Source organism: Rhincodon typus, chromosome 14 (assembly GCF_021869965.1).
Source record: "Rhincodon typus isolate 14 chromosome 14, sRhiTyp1.1, whole genome shotgun sequence".
NCBI classification, from domain to species: Eukaryota; Metazoa; Chordata; class Chondrichthyes; order Orectolobiformes; family Rhincodontidae; genus Rhincodon; species Rhincodon typus.
In genome coordinates, this window is record NC_063345.1 from 58252269 (window position 1) to 58278607 (window position 26339).

The 26339-nt window shown below is 38.1% G+C and overlaps 1 protein-coding gene across 9 annotated transcripts in view; it reads left to right on the forward strand.

The window, feature by feature from the left end:
• Positions 1–26339, forward strand: part of lrch2 (leucine-rich repeats and calponin homology (CH) domain containing 2) — a 112193-nt gene that overhangs the window by 75101 nt on the left and 10753 nt on the right. For 7 of the 9 annotated variants that reach the window (XM_048605375.1, XM_048605377.1, XM_048605380.1 and 4 more), the window contains 8 exons: positions 2773–2818; positions 4065–4205; positions 6738–6785; positions 8466–8561; positions 11090–11159; positions 13363–13475; positions 20608–20745; positions 24712–24789. In XM_048605375.1, coding sequence (XP_048461332.1) covers positions 2773–2818; positions 4065–4205; positions 6738–6785; positions 8466–8561; positions 11090–11159; positions 13363–13475; positions 20608–20745; positions 24712–24789 — 730 coding nt within the window. Of the gene's footprint in view, positions 1–2772; positions 2819–4064; positions 4206–6737; positions 6786–8465; positions 8562–11089; positions 11160–13362; positions 13476–15611; positions 16487–20607; positions 20746–24711; positions 24790–26339 lie in introns of those variants that run through there. The other 2 variants (XM_048605376.1, XM_048605378.1) reach the window with 2 other exon arrangements.

Genomic DNA, 26339 nt, shown 5'->3' on the forward strand with positions numbered 1-26339 from the left:
CTGCTCCACTATCCACCTTCTATCACCGCCTCCCCCTCTCTCTAACTATTTCAGAGACCCCCTTCCCCTCCCACAATTCTGAAGAAGTGTCCAGACCCGAAATGTCCGCTTTCCTGCTCCTCTAATGCTGCCTGGCCTGCTGTGTTCATCCAGGTCTACACCTTGTTATCTCAGACTCCAGCATTGGCAGTTCCTACTATCTCTATGTAGTGAAGTAAGTTGTAAACATGGCATAAGGAGCTTGAAAAGGAATATCAATTGAGTGGACACAAATTAGGCAGATGGAGTATTATGTAGGAAAGTGTGAATTTAACCACTTTGGCAATTAGGAAAAGTATATAATTTAAATGGAAAGAGTGAAATATTGGTATTGAGGGATCTGGATAACCTAGAACATGAATCACAAAAAAATTAATATGCAGGGACAAAGTCAAGTCAAATATAATGTTGTTTATTGCAATGGAAATGACAAAAAATAGTAGGGATGTTTTACTACAGCTGTATGGGCTGGTAATGAGGTCATATCTGAAGTACAGTTTTCTTTATCTTATTTAAGAAAGGACACATAGTTTAGAGAAAATTCACTTGGCTGATTACTGAAGTAAGAGGGCTATCCAGTAAGGAACAGCCAGACAGTTTGGGCTTATATTCATGTTTAGGAGATTGACAAGTGATTCATTGGAACATTTAAGATCCTAGGAGGATTTAGAGTTGAGTTTGAAAGGATGTTTCTACTTTGTGGGCGAGACCAGAGCCAAGGGGCCTCCCATTTAAGATGGATAAGACAAGAGATTGTTTTCTCTGAGGGACCCGAGACGGTAGAATTCTCTTGCCAGAGTGTGGTGATGGCAGACCTGTTGAATATTTTTCAAGCTGAGTTGGATTCTTGACAATTAAGCGAGTCAGAGTATAAGCAGCCGGCAGTAAAGTGTACTTGAGGCCACAATAAGATAAGCCATGATTTTAATCAAATGGTGGATTACACCTGGTCCCAATTCAACTGTTTGTTGTATCACGTGCAGTTGCTACATTCAGTGCATTTCATTTAAGGAAGACATTAGCTCAGCTGATTTTTGAAGCTGCTGGGAGAAGAACAGGTCCGGAAAATTTGACATTGAGTAACATTGTTAATTAGCAAATCCTGGGATGAAGACTAACTATGAACACTTGTATTTTGGTGCAAGATTTGATCCCATTGCATAATTTTTGAGAGTTTATCCCAGTGAAAATGCAGCTGGTGTAACTGAGGTTGTTAACCTTTAACAGGATGTGAATTTGAGTTTTTAAGAAGTTGATCCAGATTATTGAGAGTTAGAATCTCACAATTGAGCACAATCAGATGATCTGAGTTGTAGAAAATGAAAGTAAGATTTAGGTGTTGGGTAAAGAAGATAACTACAGCGAAAGAACAAAAGTAACTTTTCAAATTCTAATGAAGAAATTAAGCAAGGCATTGGGATCAAGATGGGCAATATATACAGACCTAACCAGCTGTGCTCACATCTCATGTATTAATTAAAAAAAGTACTAAGAAGATGCAGTTTGTTATTCAAAAGGTTGATAGTGATTTTTGTTTAGTATATCATTGTTAATGTGCTCCCTAAAAATGTTAAATAATAGATACTTGTGCATAGTACTTTGCTGATTTATTAATTATTGTGAAGTTGTGCAGTTTTTCTTGTAAATGAAGCGTTTGCAGTTGCCTGGGAATTAGCTTACTTACCGCAACTACAATAACATTTATAGAGGAAGCAAATCTGGTATTTCTCAACATAATTACTTGTCAAATGTAAAAATGTGGTTTGGAGATTCTGTGAAGTAATGAACTGCTACATTCCAGAAGCATTTTGGTCACTTGAGGAAAAGTGTTAACTCCAAGTAAAAACCTTGGTGAAATGGGATCACTGAAACATTGACATGGAGCTAATACAAATATGTTTCTTCATGTGTTGAGTGTCATTCCACAAAATGATTATCTGCAGATGGACGTGATTCTGTCTAACCTTGTCAAACTAAGTGGCAGGGTTGGTTTGTTCTGCACGTTTTGAACCTTGAGCTTGATCCTTGAGACCTAGTTTCTTTTCAGTTTTATCATTCTGCTCTGAATGTAGAGAGAGAGGGCATTTGTTATCTTGGTATCAGATTTAGTGTGTATATTCATTTGTATATTTTATAACTGCAAGAACTCCTGGTCAATACCATAGATGTCAGCATTTAATTTGACATCTGAAGCCTGGGAAAATGCCTTTTGAAATAGCATTCACTTAAATGCCAAGTACAATGGTAAACCATCAGTGAGGGTGTGGGTGGTGACCGTTATGTTACCAAATAGTGTGACAAGGTTTCTTGAATAAACCTACCTGTGTAAAGATGGCCAAACTGTCAAATGCTTTAAAACCTTTAAAATTCATTGTCATCATTCAATGCAAAAGATTCATGTGTCTTAAAAACACCCAGATATCTTTGCGATACTCCCTGTATTGCTTTCTTGGTACTTTTTTTTAGAAAAAGGAACACTTGGTAGTGTAGAAAATTCAGGGTGATTACCAATGTGAGCATACCATACTGTGGCTGGAAAGTGGACAATTGATTTGTCTGTCACGTACATGCAAAATCATGACTATAGAGCGGGAAAATGGAGTTGTGATTCACGCAGCCTTCAAAAGATTTGCAACACGCACTTTATAAAAAGTTTTCATTTAGGTTCATTGGAGTTACATGTATGTTGGTTTAAATACCTGTTGCAAAACTTAATTTTGACTTTCCTCCCAGTAGGTCAGATAAAGCAACATCACCGGGGTCACCGTACAGATGTCACGTAAGTTTCAGTATTTAGCATTTATTTTAGTAAGTTTGATTGTATATACTTTTCCATTTCTGTTGTGTTGCTTCATTGTGGGTTCAGGTTTGTCTCGAGTGTTTTCCTGAGCTACATTGGTACTTTTTTGACTTGGACTTTACTGGAGTCTAGGAGACCAAATGGTGGCAGGGACCGGAGCCCACGATTCTCGACACCATTCGTGGGGTTTCCAATTTACACTATATAGAATAATTGATTATCAATTATCGTAACAGTAGGGAGTGTTTATAATAAAAAAAGTCATTCATTAATAATCTTGCACTTACCTGAAATCTCTCTTTACGAAAGGCCAACAGAAGTATCAATCTTGCAAACCTTTTAAGGTGTCATGCATAGAAATTTCAAACACTGAAAACCTCTTTACCTTATGTATATTTAAGTTGTGCAATTGACAGCAGAGATCAGCGGTACAGAGCTGTCAATCAAGTCATGTTTCTGTGCAGCTTGGCTGTTTCAAGAGTCCAATGGATGTCTGGGCTCTCTGACTAGATTGCACAATGAAGTTTGATCAGGAGAAGGTACTGAGCCTCCACTTATTCTGGGAATGGAAGTTAATTTTCACACTTTTTGACATTTCTGTTTGAATTGCTGTTCTGTTTATGACAATGCCAATGCTTCAGTGTGAATATACATGTGGGACCACAGAGGATTCGTTTTTAAGGGTGTTAGTTTTCTGTCAGTGTTTACTTTGTTTCAGTCTATTAGGGACAATGGTAGAGATAAGCAATAAAATGTACTCTTTGGTGTCTTTTCTTTCCATTTAAATGCCTCATTCCCTACCTGTACAAATACAAATAGAAGTCTACGGCATAGAAAACGCCTGTTCAGCGTGTGAAATCTGCATCAATCAAAATCAAGCATCTAACTTTTCTAATCCTATTTTCCAATCCTTGGTCCCTAGCCTTGTATGCCCTGGCATCGCAACTGTACATCTAAATGCTTCTTAATGTGGATATTGAAGTTTCATTAGCCGTTCTGCATGCTATAAACCCACTTGACTTTCAACCTTGTCAGAGCTCCATGTTGTTGGTTGATTGTGTTCATCTTACAACTTTAGTCAAGGCATAGATTCAAGTTGGAGCAGAAATTGTTGTGGTAGTTATGTTTTGATAATCATGTACTCCTTGTTTCTAAAGGCTTTTACTGATATTTGCTTGATTTTGTATTTATATATTTGTCTAAAGTTTTTCTGTATACATTCCAGTCTATGGCTCTTTCTGATGAAGTTGAGAAGAAACCAGAGGTAACCAGTACAGATCATAAATACACCGAGGCACAGCAACATGCAAAGTGGCGTCATGAAGAAAGGCGACATGTTAAACAAATGAGGAAAGATCATATGAAGGTATCTGAAGCTTTTTGCTCTGTGTTTGATTAATCAATGACATTGCATTTATATAGCACTTTTCATGGCCTCTGAACTTCTCAAGTGCTTCATATAAAGCGAAATATTTTTTGAAGTGTAACCTGTGCTACAGTGTAAGAAACATGACAGACAATTGGTGTTCAGCAAACCCTTAGAAACAACAGTATGATAATAACCAGCTAATTTTTAAAAAGTATTGATTGTGGGATAAATATTGGCCAGGATACCACGGCTGTTTTACCAATTGACTTATTTTATACCTTTTCAGGCTAATGGAACATTTGGTCAATGAAGGGCCAAGGTTGACTCTATGAACCTAATCTTCTGGCTGTATATTATGTGGGCTAATGCCTGGATGGGTGCAGCTCCAGTTTGATATAAATCCAGGATAAAGCAGTCCTGTTGATTGGCACCATATCTACAAACATGAAATTCCTCCACCATTGACGCTCAGCAGTAGTGTGTACCATTTACATACAAAATGCACTGCAGAAATTCACCAAGGCTTTTTAAAAAAGCATCACCTCAACCCACGACCACTGCCATCTCGAAGGATAAAGGCAGTAGGTACTTGGGACCACCACACCAGTAAGTTCCCCTCCAAGCTACTTGCCATCATAATTTGGAAATATATTGCCACATGTTGCAAACAAGTAACCGATCAAATATAGTACAAAAAAGTGCAAAATGAGCACTTGAGCACATGAGCAAAAGGATGGGGAGAGGCAGTACATAATGAAACAATTCTGAAGAGTGTACAGCGACAGAAGGACCTGGAAGTTATCTACATAAATCTCTGAAGAGAAAAGCATATTGAGAGTGTGGTTGGCAAACCTAAGAGGCTTTGAGATTCATGAAGAGAACATTGAATTCAAAAGCAGGAATGTAGTGCTAAACCATTGTAAAATTTTGGTTAGGCTACAACAAGAGCACTGTACCATGTTCTGATCACCATACTTCAGGAATGATATGAAGCTGTTTGAGAAGGTGCAGAGGAGTTTTATCAGATTGGATTCAATGATTGAGGGGCTTTGCAGGGTAAATGCTGAGAGGATGTTTCCCCTCATGGGAGAGTCCAGGATCAGAGGGCATAGTGTCAGAATAAAGGGGTGCCAATTTACAAGTGGAATGAGGAGGAATTTCTTCTCTTGAGGGTTGAGAACCCCTTGCCAGAGGGAGCTGTAGGGCAAAGTTCTTCTGTACATTTAAGGCTGTGTTAAATAGATTCTTGATCTAGTAGGGGAATGGAGGCTTATGGAAAAGTGCAAGAAAATGGACATGAGGACTGTCTGATCGGCGATGATCCTGTTGAGTGGTGGAGCAACAGGTTCAAGGGGCCAAACGGCCAACTCCTGTTCCTATTTCTTACGCTGTTAAAATTTAGCTATTTTTGGTTGGAGAAGCTGGGGCTGTTCTCCATCAAGCAAAGTAGGTTGAAGGAAGATCTGATAAAGATGTATAAGAAAGGCTTACATAAGACTAGCATAGAAAAACTGTTCCCATAAATTGTATGAAAACCAAGTACCATCGCTTTAAGCTACTGGATAAAGCAACATGTGTGAATAGCATTTTTAGCCACTAATCTGGAATTCGCTGCCAATAGTGGTGATGGAAGTGAAGACGGTCAACGATTTCAAAAATAAATTAGATTGGACTTGAGCAAAATAAACTTGCAAGCAAACGTGGCTAAATGGATTTCCCTACAGAAACAGATTTCTCCACAAAGCCGGCGTGGACCTGTTGGGTTGAATGGTCACATTTTGTGCCATTATATTTCTACGTTTCTAAGTACGTTGTAGTTTCTCCCAATGCAAAATCTTTGTTATGATTATCAATGATAACAGTCCCTTTCATTATTGCATGACTAAATTTATATGTTCCAAACCGGGCTGGTAAAACCGCCTTGGCTATAGCGATGTTGAATTTTCATTGTTGCCTTTCAAAGCAAATGAGGAATTCTGCAGTGGCAATGAAGTTTCTCTTAATGCCCTAATAAGGTTTGTTGCTTAAGTCATGTTTTGCATTGGCTTTCATAGATGATCAAAAGGATTAAGAATGAAGAATCCTGCCAAATATTTGTGCTTGGTTGTGACTGACTCTGACCAGAGCAGCTATATTTCTAGTCATACGAACAAATTTATTACCTCAAGTGCCACAGCAGTTGGAGTTGCAGTTGTTAGACTAATAAGCATGTTATCTAAAATGAACCCTTTTCAGAGTTTCAGCACCATTTGGGGGCTGTGTTTCGTTCTGCTGTAAGACATTACAAGCCAAGTTTAAAGTATAAACTTGGTGACTATGGCAACAAAGCAACCCCTTATTACTGACAATCACTTGACTATCTGCTTTTTAAAACTCCTGCGTTACTGTGCATCTGATACCTTACAATGTGCTTAATATATTGCAAACCAAAAACCTTTGTATGATATTTTTGTTTATTATTTTAAAAAATCATTTTGGAAAGTGTGATTAAGTTTTTGTTAATGTATTGTGCCTCTTTTCTCTTGACAGTTAAAATCTTCAAAGAAAAACAAGGAGGAATTTGAATATGAAAATGAGGTATGTATTGACTATTTGTTCAAAATATTTTTAAATATTCTTAACCGTGCCTTTTCTCTACCAGTTTTATGATGCAAGTGATATTGCTTCAGATTTTCACGGGAAGTGTATTTTGTGGATGTTGGAGAGAATTTCTAACGTTCACATAGAATACTGTGACAATTCTGAGCATTGGCAGATGCAGTTCTGATTATGCCTTTTGGAGCAGTTTATTCCCACTGGATTTAATTTGGCAATAACATATTAAAACTGCTTCATATCTGATCTTTGTCCCTTTTTGTTTTCTGATTCTCAATCAGCAAGGTTTGCAATTCTCACCACCCTAACTGTAGATACAGCAACTAATGTGCTGTGGAAATTATGAAGTGGATATGAAACATCCACAATATCTTACCTCCAAAGAATCACTGCTGATATTCTGCATTTTGGTATTTCATGCAGAACTATATTGGTACTTTGTCATTGATTAAAGTTTGCTTCAAGTTATCCTGAATGTCAGCAAGAAGAATAATTATGAAAATAAAGTTAAAATTGGTTGAAGAAATAAAAATAAAACAAAGTTCAGTTACAATCACTGAACCATTTTTTTTTTAGTGTATTTAAGTTCTGTTGAAGGTTGTTACAAAGCTCAGTGTCTCAATTCCCTCAAGTTGAGTGACTTTCTTGCCCAGTAGTGTATTTTATATATACAATACAGGGGATTACAGAAACATTGCGATTACATTATTGCATGAGCCACGTACCTGTTGTTGGGTAATAAAATACCTGTGAACTCAACTGTGAGAAAAGTTATCACAAGATTTCATTTTTCATTCTGAAATGGAGCAAAGTGGTGGTAAGAGGGTTCAGCTTCTGCACTCATACTGATGATAATCTCCAGACTGAGAGGGGCTTGCTGGTTTTTAAAAAAATGGTGTTCCATTGTTACAAAGGCTTTGTTTAATGAGTTTATTATTAGGGATAATTCAGCAGGTTTAATTGGTGACCTGAACTTTGCATGTGCTCAGCAGGTAATTAGTGCATTCCGCAGTACAGATATAGACTTTGGGTAGCCATCTCTTTAGCTAAGAAAGATATCTCCTTCATTCAGAGACCAGCTGGTCAAAGATTCTATTGAACTGTAAATGGATTTATAAACTATAAATTAATTCCCTCAAACATTTAATTAGTTTTGACTTTGTTACCTCAAGATAAAGTCAACTAGTGAAAACTTTTATATACAGTTAATGAATTTGACTGCTGGTTATACTGTATTCACTTGGGCACTGAAAATCACATTTTGCTCAAGAATTAAAATGAGAATTATCTTTGTCATAAATATTAGATCAGCTCGATGACTGCAAATGAGAGGAACGTGATTATGTCCCGTTTCACTTTTTTGATGTGCTACTTTTTCCCAAAGGAAATGAAGACATCACTTCTTATCTTCTAAGAAATATGTCTCTTCCTCCCTTTTCCTATTTCAACCTGCTGCCCCGGCACTCAATTACTACATCTTTAGAAGCTGCTGATATAAGGAAACCATCAAATGTCAAAGCTATTTTGAATCTGGTTTGTTCTGATGTTGTTCATTCTGTTTCAAATAGATAGTGAAATTATTTTCTTGGCAATATTACTTGTAGCGTTTCCTTCATTTAATACTTTATCCTGGTTTATTTGCTTCTGTTTTCACTCCTACAGCCTGATACTGAAACTACATATATGTCTTCACCATCTTCTGTTCAAATCATAAATTCATTTTCTTCTGTCCAGGCAACACCCAGTGTGTCATATGAGGTATTGTTACTGCATTTATTTGTTATCATTACCTTTCTCACTGTTCAAACATTTTCACAGAGACACTTGTCTCTCAGAGCGATTTCCACAGGATCAGTAGATTAATCTTCCCCATATAGCTTTCTTCATTTTGTTTGTTTATTTTGCCTTGGAGCTTATGATTGAGAAGCTTGTGTTTATTTTACATGTCTTTTTAATGTTAAATGTGAACAGGAACTTTATTGGGATGGAAAAATTTACACTAAATTCATAATACCTTTTCTAAATTGTGATTGTGTCTCCCCTACTTAGGTGAAGGGCAAGTGACTTGCTCTCTGGGGGAAAAAAAAATCTGCTTTGAAACCAATAATTTAGGTGAATGAAAGTATTTTATGATAATTTCCTTAATCTGTTAGTTTTTTTCTTTCCCTGGGAAGTACGTACTTCTGCTTAGCAGGGAACTGCAGGACCAAAAGAAGGCGGTTGCAATCTGCCATTCTGTGTCATACATCAAAATATCTTCCTGCTACAACACTTCATCTCTCTGATGTGAATTTCTGTTTTGCTGAAATTCTGTGGAAAATATTTGTTTTATGATTGCAAATAATTAATAGTGTAACTCAAAACAAATTTTAAAGTAACACCCTTAACAATCCATGATAGCTCAGGGGTGTTTCCAATGAGCAGCTGAATCAAACCAATCAGGACCAAAATTTGATCGCCCTGTGTGCTTTTAGGTGATATCAACGCTGTTTCCATTTGCTGAATTGGCCGTCTTTGTGAAGGCCAGCATTTATTGTGCATTCCTGATTACCTTTGTGAAGTTTGTGGCATGCTGTCTTGAACCACTACAGTCTATGCAGTACTGATTACCAATGGTGCTTTGAACAATGAGTCTGACGATTTTAATTTACCAATAATGGAGGAACAGCAATCAGTTAATATGGTGTATTTCTAGGAGGGGAAGTGAGGTAGTGGTGTTCCAGTTTGCTTGCTGCTCTTGCTTTTCTAGGTCATAGCTTTTCTGCTGTCAAAGGAACTGAGCTGAATTGGTATAGTCCATCAATATTACCAGTAGTTTGCTACTTAATGGAAATAGACTGTTAGAGTAGTCTTTGGTTGTTTCAGTTCTGTCTAGCTTTTTATGGATAAGGTTTATGGTGGCAAGACATCCTTAGATTGATGCTGATATTGTGGATGTACTGAAAAATATTGGCTAGTGGCTAGGAGCACAATTTTTTTTTAACCACTTCAGCTGGAATGTTTTTGTGGCCCATAGCGTGTGTTGTGCTTGGTGGACTCAGATGTTTCTTGGTATCACATGGAATGAATAGACTTAGCCGAATACTGCCATATTCAATTTGGGCACCTCGAGACAGGGCTGAGATAGATTATCCACTTGGCAGTTCTGAGTGAAGATGTTTACAAATATTTCAGCCCTGTCTTTTGCATTAACTTGCTGTGCAACACCATCAATGAGGGTGGGGATGTTTAGATGTGGAATTACAACATGTCTGTGTTGAGAGAGCTCTGTCTCCAAAAGGACCATCCTGTGTGGTGATTACTCATAGCATTATTCTCATGTGTAGAAGCTACTTTTGAGGCAGTGATTGGTGAGCTTGGATAGCTTTTTCTGCCTGTGTTGGTTATCTTGCCATTTGTTGCAGACCCAAGCTGGCACGTATGTCTTTGAGGACTCGACCAGTCCAGTCAGTGATGGTGCTACCAAGCCACTGTTATATTCAACATGGAATGTACTTGTGTAGGAATGTAAGTGCCCTTGTTGTCCTCCCTGCTACTTCCAAGGAGTGCTCAGCATAGAGGAATATGAATTTCAGTTGAGGGAGGCAAATAGGTGGCAATCAGCAGGCAATTTTCTTGTCCATATTTGACGTGACTTTATGAAGTCTGGAGTTAATGTTGAGACCTCCAGAGTATCCTCCATCTTGACAGTCACTGCTGCCACCTTTCTGGATCTGTCACTGGGCATGGCATGCCCAGATATGGAGAAATTTGGGACATTGACTGTAAGGTATAATTCTGAGTACGACAGGCTGTTGTTTGAATAGTCTGTGGAACAGCTCTTCCAATTTTCATTGCTCACCAGCTGCTGTGTTATTATTTAAGCTCATGTGTCCAGAGGAATTACTGCAGGCTCCAAGATTACTGGTCTAGTAGCAGTAACATCTACTTGCCTGACGGAAGTTTTAATAGTTCCATATAGTTGATCTCTGCGCCTCTAGATCTGGGAGGGGAAAGTAGCAGGTTTCATGATGCCGGTTTGCTAGTTTGTCATCCTTGCTGAAAGTCGGTGTGAACATTGGAAAGGAATCTGTATGATCCTCACAGATGTTGAATATCCTGAGGACGTTTACTGGTGCACGTGAATACTGTATATTTGAAAAGTAAATGGTTTTGATAGAAATCACTAATTTTGTTTTGAGTTGCGAGATTTTGAAACTTTGAAAGTTTTTTTTTGAATTGAAGCTGTGATTGAGCAATAAAGAACATGTTACTAGTTTAACAAACAATATTGTATCCTTTCACAGGAGGATGATCGATCAATTGGATTTTCCACTCAACCCTCATCAGTACCTTTTGGTCTCAAACCTAGATCAGGTAAGTCATGTGATTATTTCCTCAATTTGTCTACTTTCCTAATTTCCACATAATCTTTCATTTGAAATCAAATAAATTCTTAGTTGCTCAAAGCTTCAGTTTTGCACAAGTAAGCTGTATGTTCAACTTGAGCTAGAACAGATTGTACCCCTGAAATTTGGTAGCCATCTCTGTCATCAAATTCATAACTGAAGCACAATGATACTAAATATGAGTTCAAGCCAATATCTTCAAATGTGGAACAACTAAAAATCTATTTTTTAAACAAATACAAGAATATCTGACTTGAAACTAGTACATTACTCTATCTTATAGCAAAATAGGCAGTTGCCATTTTGGCCAATAGCTTGAGTCTGGAAATGACCTTTAAAATTTAACTTGGAACCAAAATTTATTTCATTAAAATTAATTTAACTGAAGTAACTTTTGAGTTGTATTCAAACAGTGAAATATGTGCAGATTATTCATTGATGTAAAAGAATTAATTATAAATGGCAAGTTGCAAAGAATCGATTAATACTTGTATGCGGACATTAGGGTACACTCGGAATGTTTTGTGTAGGTACAAATATAGCTGTATACATTTCTTCTAAAACAAAACTTTCTACTGGAAAACAGTCTGCATTTGTGTAAAATATTTCAAAGTATTGTGTTCTATTAGACTTTTGACCCTTTTTTGCTTTAAATACTAAATACATAATGGGTTGTTATTTGCTGTGGGCTAAGGTTAGGGCATGCAACAGTCTGTTGCAAATATCCCCTTGCATGTTTAGTTTTTTTAAAGTTTTTTGCAGAAAGTTGCTGAACATGTGACCTGAAAATGATCTTGGTCCTTGTGACATATCAGTCATGATATCTTGCCAACCTAAAAAAAGACCCATTTATTATACCTACTTTCCCCTCCTTTTAACCAACCAGTCTTCTCTCCATGCCGATATTCGGTACACCATGCATATAAATATCAGAGAGTACCATTAGTCCCACTGTTATTTTATCACCCAATTATGAACTGTCATATAATGTTTGAGGAGTAAATATCTAATGGAATTAGTAGTAATGTTTCGTGTGATGTGTCATTCAATATTCTGTAACTAAGTGGCACAACAAGTGTGACAAAGCAACTTTTGAATCTTTAAATGGGGTCCATTAGCTCAATTGGTTGGATGGCTAGTTTGCAACGCAGAGTGGTATGTGCAGTGTGGGTTTAATTCCCATACTACTTGAGATCACCATGGAGGCCCCGACGTCTTAACCTCACTGCTTGCTTGAGGTGTAGTAACCCTCAGGTTAAACTCTCCACCAGTCATCTCTCTCTCATGGGAGATCAATTCATGCTTCTCTGGGACAATGGCGACCTTCACTTTTATCACTTATAACAGCACAGGTTGGACATCCTGCTTGCAGGACATGCTGGATGCTCACTTGAATTTTTTTTATTCACTCGTGGCTTATGGGTGCTGCTGGCTAGCCAGCATTTGCCTGTCCCTAGCTGCCCTTGCGAAGGGTGGTGGTGAGCTCCTTTATTGGACTATTGCAATCCATGTGCTGTAGATTGATTCACAATACCCTTTGATATTTGATAAGACTGGCTCAACTGAGATCAACCACATTTCAAGCAACAACCACAGAACAATGTTCGTATCATCTCCATGCTCACCTGTGATTTGGGTTACATTTACCTCTTTTAAATTGGAACAAGTGTAGGCCGTTCAGCCACTTAAATCTGTTCTGTCGTGCATTGAAATCATGGGTGATCTGTGGTCTAACTCCATTTCCCATAACTCCTGTGATTAATAAAAATGCATCTTTCTGTGATATAATATAACAACTGATGTTGCATCCACAGCCGTTTGTGGAAGCGAGTTCCAAACATTTACTATCCTTTGTGTCTAACATCTTTCCTGAATAGTCTGGCCATAATATTTAAATTGTACCCCCTAGTTCTAGAATCCCTAATTATTGGAAATATTTTATCCTTAACTGCCCTGTCTCCTCTTGTTACTATTTTGAAGGCTTCAAACAGATCAGCCCTTAACCTTCTAAATTCTAGAGAAAACAGACCTAATTTATATAGTAGTTCCTTATTATGTAACCCTGAAGTCCATGCAGCATTCTTGTAAACCTACATTGTATTCACTCAAAGGCCAATATATCGTTCCTGTGGTGTGGTGTTTCACTTTGTTTGTACTATACTTTGAAACAGCATTTACCCGTCCATCACGTCAGGAACTTGGAGCAGTTGACCCGGGTTTTACTATTAGAAGAAAGATGGAACATCTAAGAGAAGAATTAGAACAAATTAGGCAACTTAAACAGGTAAACCATTTGAAATCATCTATTTGTAATACTGTTAGCAACATTTAAATAATGGTATTGTTCATGATATTTTGAGATCTTTTAAATGAAAAATGTGGACAAAAATATCCAGTCAGGCTACAATTTTTTCTCTAGAATTTGACCTGGAGAATGAATTTTGTACTGCAGGAGGTAGGTATGACATCCTTGCAATTACAGGTCTGCAGTTTGGTAAGGTTGTCATTTTGGGTTGGTTGGCTCGCCAAGTTGGTTCGTTGTTCCGCAGACGTTTCATTTATCCTGCTGGGTAACATCATCAGTGCAGCCTCTGTTGAAGCGCTGTTGTGTTTTCCCGCCTGTAATTTAAACTCTGGTGTCCGTTGAGCTGGATTACCTCACTTCCAGTTTTCCTTCGCAATGGAGTGTATATGGGGTCTACCTCTGTGTTTATTGATGGCTTGCTGAGTGGAGTACCAGCTTCTAGGAATTCCCGTGCTTGTCTCTGCTTTGCCTGTCCCAGGATCCTGGTGGTGTTCCAATGAAATTGGTGGTTTTCCTCATCCATGTGGATGGAGATGAGCGATTATTGGTTGTGTCTTTTTGTTGCCAGTTGATGTTAGTGTACTCTTGTGATTAATTTCCTTCCTGTTTGTCCAATATAGTGTTTGTCGCAGTCTTTGCAGGGAATCTTGTATATGACATTGGTCCTGTCCATAGTGGGTAGTGGGTCTTTGGTCCAGGTGAGCAGTTGGCATAGGGTTGATGTGGGTTTGTGTGCTACTCTGATGCCCAGTGGTCATAGGAGCCTTGTGGTCAATTCAGATGTGTTCCTGATGTAAGGTAGCGTGATGAATGTGTCGGGGCGTGTAGTATCTTCCTGGTGGTGTTCTTGTGATAGGCATCTTCTGACCCAGTTTTTCAAGGTTGTCTTTAAGTGCAGAAGTACTGACCACTTATAAGTGGTGGCTGAAGTACCATTTTCCTATTGCATACTGGAACAAGTGTATTTATAAATGTTGTCACCAAGGTATTTTTAATATTTATGTTATCAAAGCTTATTAACTGTTACCTTGACACATAGAAACAAGAATAGGCCATTCAGCACCTCAAATCTGTGCCTCCATTCCAGTGTACTATTACTGATCAGTACCTGAACCTCATTTGTCCATTTTTATCAATATCCCTTAATTATCATGAATCTAGAAGTGATGAATAATAAAATTAGTTGAAGAATATACATTGGAGGCAATATGTTGAAGGCAACGTGGACTTTCAAAAGGGAAACACATTTTGAAGATGCAGTCAGTAGGTAAGGGAAAGATGGTGAATAGAGTCAACTTAATTCTTGGAAGGTATTTGATAAGGAACCTCCTAACATACTACTGGCTGCTGTAATCAATGAGGTGAATTGAGATGAAGTTGGGCATTGAATTATTTATTACCACAAACTTATTGATAATGGCTGCAGTTGTGCAGCTGTGACTGCAGAGCCAACCCCATGGATTCACACTTTAATAATGACAAAAAGGGAGTTTGTGTGTACAGAACCTAATTCTATGAATTGGATAAATTGTATTTGAAACGAGTATGTTTCTCCTGTAAAATCACAGACTCTAACAAATTAAATAGTAAGTTGGTACATCTGTCTTCAGAATAGCACTGGAATGTATAAAAATGTTGACAGCAAATTGTCAAGTAAATATTTAGGCAGCAAGAGGGATGTTCTCTTCAAAACAATATTTAGCACTTTTCTTATCAATATTATGAAAACTATCCAACATTGCTAAAAGTTGCAAGAAGGACTAAACTTGCATAAAAGATACAAAGCTTGTTTATTGGGGTGGAGAGAAGAATGCTACCTGCTCATGCTCTAAATGAGGGGTTATGGCATGGCAATAGTTGTGCTGAGGTGAAGGTTGTGTTTTAAAAACTAATGTGAATATGTGCTCTAAAATGGAGGACAGGATGATAAAGGGAAAGAAGAAAAATTAAAATAAAAACAAGTGCTGGAGAAACTCAACAGGTCTGCCAGCATCTTTGGAGTCAAAATCAGAGTTAATGTTTTGAATCCTAAGAGTCATATCAGACTGGAAGCATCAACTCTTTGTCTCCACAGAGCTGCTGAATTTCGTTAGCACTTTCTTTTTTTTATTTCAGATTTCTACCATCCGCAGCACAGAAAAGTTGCCAGCATTTGGAATGTAAGGAGAATGCTGGGTGTCAGTTATACGAATGTGCCGGTTGCGGCCAGGACTGCTAATAAATAACCATTAAGGTTTGATCAAAAGAAAAGAGATGAAAAATAGACAGAGAAACAACCAAGCAGTCAGTTTCAAGAGCAAGGCAATCTACTCCTATCAATCGCTTGTTGCATGGGAAGTCTGAATAATGGGTGCATTACTGTCTTTTGCTTTTATTACAGATGAAAAGCTAAGCAGGTTTAAATTTAAACTGGCACTGGGTCAGCTATAGTAATGTTAGAAACGTTGGAGCGGAAGTAGGCCATTCAGCTTCCAAGTCTGCTGTGCTATTCAATGTGATCTAGGCTGATTATCCTTTTTGGTGTCTTTTTCCCCAAATTATTCCCAAATGTCAAAATCTCTATTTTAAAAATATTGAATTTTCATAATCCTCTGCCGTAGAGAATCTCAAACATTCACAGCCCTCCGAGTAGAAGAAAATTCTCCCAATCTTGGTCCTAAGTGGCTTCACCTTAATTTGAAATCCTCTAGTTCTAGACTTTCCAACCAGCATAAACACCTTACCTGCATCTAACCTGTCTGTTCCTTTCAGTATTGAGTAGATTTCAATAAAATTACCTCTTATTCTCCAAACCTCCAGACAGCACTAGTCTGGTTTCCCCAATTTGTCTTTATAAGATTTACCCATTTCTGGAGATGCGTTCTTTCCTGCTAAGTATCCTGTGAGCTCTTAACTGAATCAACTGCGCAAAGAATGTAAGTCACTGTTCCTAATTACTTTCTGACCTCTCTTAAAAGAAAATGTTGCACTCTCAAAATGAAACCAAAATCCAACTTCACAAATGGTAATCATTGTATATAAACCTTCTTTATTATACATGCTTTCTCTTAGATTGCATGGTGGTCTCCAATTTTCTCCCTGCCTGTGCACTTCTAAACTACATTGTGAATGTTTCCCTAAAAGTGCTACCTACGTAGTTTCTGCCTCTGGATGCACAACAGTGACTTGAGTTACCATGCCTTTTATTTTTTTTTGGAACTCTGAGCTCAATAGACATATTCATCTAGAACATGTTGTGCGCCAGTGACTTCCCATATATTGTAGGACGCACATTCTACTTGTCTGTGACTTACAAGAACTTTAAAATCTATTTATTGCAATTAGAACAAGTAGAATAACTTAACCAGTTACTCACCAATCAGCCCTTCTTCAAAAAAACCCTCCGTACTTAAAGTATTGCTCCCATTGCAAACCTGCTCACTCCTGTCAGTAAATATGCTAAAACCTCCCAAGTGCCATTGTAAGTGAATTTTGCCAGCGTTGGATACAGAAGAAAGGGTAATGAAGGTTTTGTGTGGAGAGTGATGCAACAAAGTGATCATGCGTGATCTTGTCTGTGGTGGGTGTTGTCCTGTTGTATGCATTCCAGACCAGACAGACTGGTACATAACATTTCTGTATAAATGAACCTGCCTTATCTTTAATCACATGCAGTGCAGTGAAATGTAGTGTGTTGAGTCAGTCATGTGTATGGAATATATAGAAATGTTGGTGACCATAGAACCCATGCTATGTATTTGTGGTTTTATTTTTTAGTCACTTGCAGGATGTGGCTGTCGCTGACTTGCCAACATTCATTGCCCATCCTTTGATGCTGTTGAGAATTGGGTTGATATTACAGCAATGTAAATAGTTAGTGTTTTAATAAACTTAAGGCCATCTGTGTCAACAAGAACCCAATCTTAATGACATATGCTCCACGACGTAACAATAGGACGGTACTCAGATCACAGCGTGCTCGCATTGGTGTTTGACCCAGTAGACCACATCACAGTAACATGACAAGGGTTCAGGATTGGATACAGAGAGGTTAAGGAAGAATAAAGGGCAGTGAACTAAAGAGATATACTGATGAATTGAGATGAAGGTTGTAATTACTGAAGAAGAAAGGTTGAGTATAAAGGCTGGTGGAAAGTGGTGAAAACAATTTTTTTGTGATACTTGAGTTGGTGGTACAGAACAGGATGTGAACTGAAAGAGGACTAGAACCAAGTGAGATACCTAAAGGAGGAGGACAGATCAAGGTGCAAGTTACAAGCTTCACTGCTACAGGGGTTTTAGTGGGGCAAACTAGTGGCAAGTATAGCTAGTCAGCAAGTGTGAAGCTGACAGCATCCCTCAGCCAGGTTTCTACCAAAGCCAATCAAATCGTCTGCTTTAAGCTCAAGAATGGCAGAACTGTGTTCACAATTAGACCAGCATTCTGGAGGGAAATGCAGAAGAAGAGGTTTGATAGCTGGTTTGCTGACAGAGTTCACCACGTTAGCGCCGGAGGAGAGATTTAGACCAGCAAGAATTTACCCTTTGGGTGCCCGGGGTAGAGTAGGTCAGCAAGAGACGAGGATAGGAACGAACAATGATTAGACATCCTAGACGAGTTCTTCAGAAGTTTTTGAATCTTAAACAAGGGAGTCCAGTTTGGGATTGCAGCGGGAGAATAATCAGTGCTGAAAGGATTTAAGGGAGCAAGTGCCTGACAGTGAAAAACAAAAGGAAGAAAAAGATGGGAGGTAGTGGTGTAGATGGGATAAGGAGAGAAAGTAGAAATCGAAATGATAGACTCGGGTCAAGCGCAGCAGCCAAACTGTACAATACTCGTAGTACTCTGATAACAAATGAAGAGGTGACCCTCGTCAGCTACTTTAATATGTATTTTTTTAAGAACTATATTCAAAAGCTTCCAAAACAATGCACGTCAGTAGCCAGTTCAATTTTAGAGCCCATGGAAGGCATTATTGAAAAAGCGGGTTTAGTGGAAACATCAAAGCTGATTAAAGTGCCCTACGTGTGGCCAGTTTAGAAATGGGGCTGGCTTTTACAGTGCTGTTTTTGATGGTGTATTGGATTGAAACAAATCAAGTTTGAAGTGGATATCATTTGAATGTGTTATTGTATTTTTTTATTTTAATTCACTCACCGAATGTAGGTGTCACTGGCCCCAGCTTGTATTGCCTGTCTCTAGTTGCACGTGGGAAGGTGGTGGTATGATTCTATCTTGAGCCACTGTAAGTGTACTTTGAATGCCATTAGGGAGGGAGTTCCAGGATTTCAACCCAATGACAGTGAAGGAACTGCAGTATATTTCCAAGTCATGATGGTGAGTGGCTTGGAGAGGAACTTGCACATGGTCATGTTTCATGTATCTACTGCCCTTTTCCTTCTAAATGGTAGTGGTCATTGAATTGGAAGGTGCTGTCTAAGGATCTTTGAATTACTGCAGTTCATCTTGTGGATTGTGCACACTGCTGCTGCTGAGGGTTGGTGGTGGGAGGGAGTGGATGAATATTTTTGAATGAGATGCTAAACAAGTGGGCTACTTTGTTTTGGATTGTGTCAAGCATTTACCTAATTGGGGAGAATTTTGCTGAAAAAACATAAGCAAGTAGAAAGTCTGGATCATTGTGGACTGATACAATATATCATGACTATTACGAGAACAATTTTCCCCACTTCTTCGCTGGTGATAAGTACAGGAGCCCACGTAGGTTTTGCACTGCTGTTAATCTACTAGTTCAGAAAAGTTGCTCAAGCTCTCATCAACTTTGTTCTTTTGTCTGCTAACCTGCTTGGTAATTTTGATTTTCCTCATTTTGGTGGAGTTGTACCATTTGCTCAAGATTCAGATACTCTCTGCCCATGCTGCACTGCTTCCTCTCAAATTTATTTCTTTTTCTCAGTTTTTGTAATTATAGTGAAGTTTTAACCACTCAATTTTCATATTAGATTTGTAGTTGTTTCTGAGCTGAAAATGTAGTACCATACCAAGGACTTGACCTGTGGCTGAGCCTCCAGTGCATGGACAATCAGGGCTAGTTGGCTTACTCCAAATGCAGTGTATGCTCAGCTTCATACAAATATGTATTCCATGCTGAAGTTCACTTATTTTTTGTGTTATTAGTGAGGTTGGATCTCCTAAACAGCTGGGAGAACACAGAACCTCTCTAATGACTTACAGCTTATTAAAGAATGTTAATTTTTGTTAGCTTCTGTCACTCCTTCTGATGGCCCGTGTATGTTTTGCATCCATTTGTCATGTAAACTGAATTATCATTATCCGTGCTCAATGCTCAGAACTGATCCCTTTCTACCTGGTTATCCTGTGACAGATTATCACAGTGCCTCCTGGTTATTATAGATTCACACCAGGGTGAAATCTATAGTTTCCAGAATTAATTTCTTCCCAGCAACCAAGTAATGGTGAAAGTTCTGAACCAAACAAAAGGACAGTTCTAATATAAAACAAAGCAATTTTAAGTCGAGATAACGAGGTGTAGAGCTGGATGAACACAGCAGGCCAGGCAGCATCAGAGGAGCAGGAAAGCTGATGTTTCGGGTTAGGACCCTTCTTCACCCCCCTCCCCCAATTTTAAGTCGGTTCATTTTAGATTTGTATTTAGCTCCATATAAGACTGCACAAAGAATACGGAATTCCTAAAACTGCCAATGCAAGATAAAATGGTAACAAAAATCGCTGTTACTTTCTCAATTGCCTGTTCATCGCAAATAGATGAAAAGGTTTGTCACCGATAATTCAAAAGATATCCATTAATTGAATGTGTTTCTTCTGCGCAATAATTCTTTTCATCCTGCTCATTCTCCTTATTTTGCAAGCGTGTTAGTTGTGTAAGAATAGGTTGCCCTTTGCACTATGTTTCAGAAATTATTTAAAGACTTGGGAAAGGGAAGATATTTTTTGCATTAGCATAAGTTAAACATATAGCTGTACAACTTTCCCAGTCAGTTATCTGAGTGTGAATAACATGTGTCCAACATGTATAATATGGTATTTGTGAAAAAAATTAGTGTAAACTACTACTGAAAATCAGTAACCTCATGTTTTGGATCATTGCTTTTAGTGAGATTAAATAAAGCCTTTTCTCTTCTGAAATAGAACCTCGAATTAAGATTGAAGGTTGTTCTACCTGAAGATGTAGGTGCAGCTTTAATGGATGGGGTGGTACTTTGTCATCTTGCCAATCATATTCGGCCACGATCGGTGGCAAGCATCCATGTCCCATCACCAGCAGTGGTAAGTTCACTTACAGTGAAATATGTGCTGTTTTTAACAAATATTTCTCCCAATTCTAATGAAATTTGACTTTTTTAAGTATGCTGTTTTTCAGAATCATTTAGAAACTACTGGGGGTGTATCAAGTTATCTAGATGAATAGCAGAATTATCTAATGGAAAACCCTAAAAGTTGAAATGATCTGCAAAATTTTTGTTAAGAAATCTTGAGTATAATTGTCCTAGTTCAGTTTTCATCGAACATTTTTGCATAACATTGGCTGTCCTTGACTTTGTAATTGGAACTATATGGTTTTAACCTCCCTGTTTATGCCTACAATTATATGCTAGCACTCCTTGTACCTTAAAGTATATTGTGTGAAGGAACACATTCACACCCATTACAAGGTTTAAGAAATCTTTCAACAAATCTGACCGCTCCATTAAAATTGATTGCATTAACTAGCTTTGGTATTTATTCTCCATTTCACAACCCCCGCACCTTATTCTCGGTATAGGGTACCCCGAGTCTTGATATATTTGGTCATTGAGGTTAAAATACTGCACACTATCACCAATAGGTAAGAGTAATAGTTGTGATGTCTCCCAGAAATGAGCTCATTTGTTGATGGCATTTTTAAAAAAACACTGAGGCTGCGTTATTATAATGGAATTTGGAAGGAATGGGTGAAGTCAAATCCTTGCACAGAAGCAGACTGTCGAGTGATGGAATTGTGTGGCACTCTGGAAACAGCAACAGTGAGGTTAAAAAGAGCAGCACAAATGGAGAGGTCCCAGAAGCATGCAGACAGGCGATGGGGCCACTTAAGCAAAATCGAACTGTGACATGACAGGAGCACAGCAGAGAGGGTGCAGAGAAGATTTACCAGGATGCTGCCTAGGCTGGAGGGAAGACCAGTGAGGAAAGGCTGGACAGATGAGATTGCTTTCCTTGGAGCATTGACGTTTGAGAGGGATTCTGATAGAGGTGTATAGGATTATGAGCAGCATAGATAGGATGGATAGGTAGGCACTTTTTCCAATAGTGGAGGAAGTCAATAACCAAGGGACACAGATTTTAAATAAGAAGAAGAAGAAGGCTACAAGGAGAGTTGAGGAGAGTGATGGGATTAAAGGTTGTTTTACCAGAAGATGCAGGTGCAGCTTTAATGGATGGAGTGGTACTTTGTCATCTTTGCCAATCATATTCAGCCATGATTGTTGGCAAGCATCCATGTCCCATCACCAGCAGTGGTAAGTTCACTTGCAGTGAAATATTTGCTGTTTTAGCAAATATTTCTCCCAATTTGACTGCCTGAAAAGTGATTGAGTTAGAAACTCAGAATTTTTAGGCAGTATTTAAATATTCACTTATGTTACTGCAGATTGTAAGGCTAAGTGCTAGAAAATGGAATTGGATTAGGTAGATCTCTGTTGACCAGCTTGGACATGATTGGCCAAGTGGCTGTAAACATCTATGACCCTAGTAGTTGTCTGTGTTTGGAGACTTCCTGGGGCTTGTAAGATCTTGAGTTGTAATGGATTATAAATCTCATTATTGCAAAAGATTTCTGGAAAGTCTGGATATGCCACTAAACTCAACATTCAAATCATAGTTTAGTAACACACAGAAGGTGACTCATCATGTCTGTGATAGCTCTATTAAAGCTCCTTTGTCTGCAACAGCGTAAATTTTTTCTCTTCCAGTAATTTTTCCAGTTCTTGTTTTGAATGATTTGATTGAATTTTAAGCGATGCATGCCACGTTTTAACCACTTGTTTCATAAAAGACTTTTACTCATATCACCACTAGTTCTGCTGCCAATCATAATAAATCTATTGTAACGGAAGAAGAGTACTGGAGATTCTGGACTAAAGTAAAAAAAAAAATTGGATGTACCTTGGTCTGGCTGCAGAAAGAAACATTTCAAATTTTGGGTTGTTGAACCTTTGTTCAGACTATTTGGCGTTCATGCTGGTGTCTTAACCAGGTCACTTGAGTTAATCTGATTGTACAAAGTTGCATTCAAAAATTCTGTGGTGTGAAATATATTCAAATTTGAGGAGGGCAGGACAGAAGGAGAAATGGCCAAGGATAGGGCTTACCTTCCTGCAGTAGTTGAGGTGGCCTTCTCTGTGCAGTCCCTGTTAAATCATTTACTCCATACTTTGCAAATTGGCATGTTGTCAGACTTTTGCGAAAGGCCTCTTATTTGATTGTAGTAAAAATGGATGCAAGACCAGGTATAAACTTTTGTTTACTGACCAAAGGTAATCTCCCTGGAGAAGATGCAACTTTTTCTATTATGCTTTTAAAAACAGATAATTCCTGATTTAACCAGTTTTCTGTGAAAAATACTTGAAATTTATTGCTCTGCTATATCGTTGCAATTTAAGAAGTGAATACCAAATTGTATTAGCTAATCATTCGATCCTTAGAAATTACAGCGTGTTGATTAGTAAATGGTTACTGTGTTGCAAATGATGTCAGAAAGACCTCAAATTTTCCATTGTACAACATCTGCCATACTGAGAATAGCAATCATGGGGAGGTGATGCACAGTCAGAATGGCATGGGTGGCTGCGGTTGTTACCACATTGATTTCTGAGTGTTGAGTAATTTTAGTTCTTCTAAGAGAATGAAAATACAGGTAAAAACACGTATGATTATTACGTAGACTAACAAATGAAGACTGTGAAAATCTTGATGTTGTTTCAGTTTTCTATTAATCTCATAAGTGATCTGAAACTTTACTTCAAAAGTAAGTTAACTCTTATCTCTTATGTGCAAATTAGTGGAACACTAAAAGAGAACAACTGCAGCTGCTGGAACAACAACAGACTTTGAAGACACCCTTGTTGTAAAAAGCAAAAAAAAGGAAGAACTTCCATACATTCATAAAATTTATTAAGTTAAAAGCAGGGCAGAGAAGGTTTATCTCACACCTAGGGTGATTCCTTCCTTATATGGGGAAAACATGAATGGGTTATGTGTATACTGATCAAAGTTTAGAAGAATTAGAGATAATCTTATTAAAATGTAAGACCTTGAAAACTTTCATAGTGTAGATGTAGATAATTCCTCTTGTAGGAGAGAATAGAACTACAGAAGAAAAGGTTTAAGACTGAGTTGCAGATTTTTTTTGAGTCATGAGTTTGCCTCAAAGTAGTGAAGGGTTGATTGAATAGATTCTTGATAGACGAGAGATCTGGAGCCATGAGTGATGGTCAGGAAGATGGAGGCTATTGAATGGTGGATCAAACTCAAAGGGTCAAATCACCTACTCTTCCCTGAAGTTCAGTGTTTCATAAGTTCATGACCTTCAAGTGTCCCAAAGTATTTTGCAGCCAATAATGTACGTTTTCCAGTTGAATCCTTGATGTAGGGAAACAAACCTGCCAGTTTCCATGCAGCAAGGTCCTACAAGCAGATGGCCAAACATTCTGTTTAAATGATATGATTGAAGGATGAATACTGGCAAGGAAACTTCTACTCTTTAAAGTGTGTTGTGGAATCTTTACATTCTCCCAAGAGAGCAGGTATGACCTTGGTTTAATGTCTTGTCCAAAACAAGTGCAGCACTCCCCGCACTGACGCTTTGGTCTAAATTGTACATATTTTTAAGCAATCTGTTCAATGAGACGACTCTGCTGGAACTGGAACCTGGGCCATCTGGCCCAGTGATAGGGGCATTACCACTGCGTACAAGAGCTCCTCCTTTATCTAAATTGTATGTGGAGTCTCCAGAGTGGATGTTGAACTTGTGACCTGCCCCAAACAAGGTTACTAAAACTGAGGAAAGCTAACAAAATAGTAAAGAATGGGTGTTCTCTATTTTCTTACCAGAGAAATGTGGGCTTTTGCTTCAGATGCTTTACAGTGATTAGTCAATTAATATGTACCAAATTGTAATGTTCATGCAGCTTTGCATGTATTTTATAGAAATAAAATCTGCAACATAATGACCTAATTTTCTTTACTTTGCAGCCTAAACTGAGTATGGCAAAGTGCAGAAGGAATGTTGAAAATTTTCTCGAAGCTTGCAGAAAGTTGGGGGTTCCAGAGGTAATATATAGTATATTTCTGTGGTGCAAGCCATATAACACTCGTAAAAATGCTGTGTGAAAGCTTGGAATTTAACACTTGGTGCCTGAATTTGAAGTTGGCATGCTTTACCACAGGTTGAAATTTGAGATGGGTTTTATTCAGTCTCACCTCAAGGGAAAAAGCTACAGTCTTTCTGATAACTCATCATGCAAGGCATAAATTTATTTCTAGTGTTGTAAAATCAGCTTCAGAAATCTTGGCACTCTTTTACAGTTTTTTCAAATGTTCTAGCTCAGTTTTTGAATTTGTGAGCGCTGAAGTATAAAAATAGGCAACTGCACAGGGCTTTAGAGAGACTACACTTAAAGTATTGTATTTTTTTGTCTCCATACTTAAGGAGGATATATTCACATTGGAAACCATCCAGACCAGGTTCAGCAGGTTTAATCATGGGTGAAATGGTTGGCTTGCCTTAGAAGCAAAGGTTGAGCCTATATCTATTGGAGTTAAAGAAAAATCAGATCTTATTGAAACGTACAAGACAGTAAAGTAGGATAGAAATGAGAACTTGTTTTCCTCATGGTGAAATCTAGAACTAAGGAAGGCAGAGGAGGCATTTCTTTGAGGGTTGTAGGTTTTTGGGATTCTCTTTCCACAGAGCAGTCAAGCCTTGGTCATTGAATGTGTTCAAGGCTAAGTTGGACAGACTTGTGATCTGCAAGGAAGGTGAGGATTATGGGATCAGGCAAGAAAAATTGGAGTTAAGACTGCAATCGTACTAGGTATAATCATATTGAGTGGTGGAACAGGCTTAATGGGCTGAACTGCATCCTCCTTCTCCTAGATCTTGAGTCACAATGGTATTAGTCTTCAAGAGCATAATTCTTGAATGAACTGTCAGTCTACTAGTAAAATTATTTACGTGGATGGATGACAGTTATTCAAGTTTATCACATAATTGCATCAATTCAACAAGTCTGTGTTTTTATTCCTTCCAGAAACCACCAGTAGTTTTGACCAGTGCCCTTTGTAGCTTTATTTTGCATTTTGGCTAACTCCTGATGCATTCCCCTTACTTTGTTTGATCTACTTACATTACCTTTAGCATGTATAATCTCTAGAATCTTCTGAATCCAAAAGCAAACAAGGAGAAGACTATTTCCTGAGAGTAGACGTTGTAATTTATTTTTAATTACAATAGCAGTATTGATTCTCTGGTAAGATTTTGTTTACTGATTATTGTATTGAAATGTAGAAGCAATAGAATTTCCTATGATCTGAATTTTCTATTGCCACTAAACTCATTGAATTAGTTTAGTAACAGCACAGAAGGTGACTCATCATGTCTGTGATAGCTCTGTTAAAGCTCCTTTCTCTGCAGCAAAATAAATTTTTTCTCTTCCAATAATTTTTCCAGTTCTTGTTTTGAATAACTCAGTTGAATCTTGAGCGATGCATGCCACGTCTTAACCACTCGCTTCATTAAAGACTTTTACTCCTATCGCCACTAGTTCTGCTAATCATAATAAATCTATTGGTGTGAAATATATTCAAGTTTGAGGAGAATT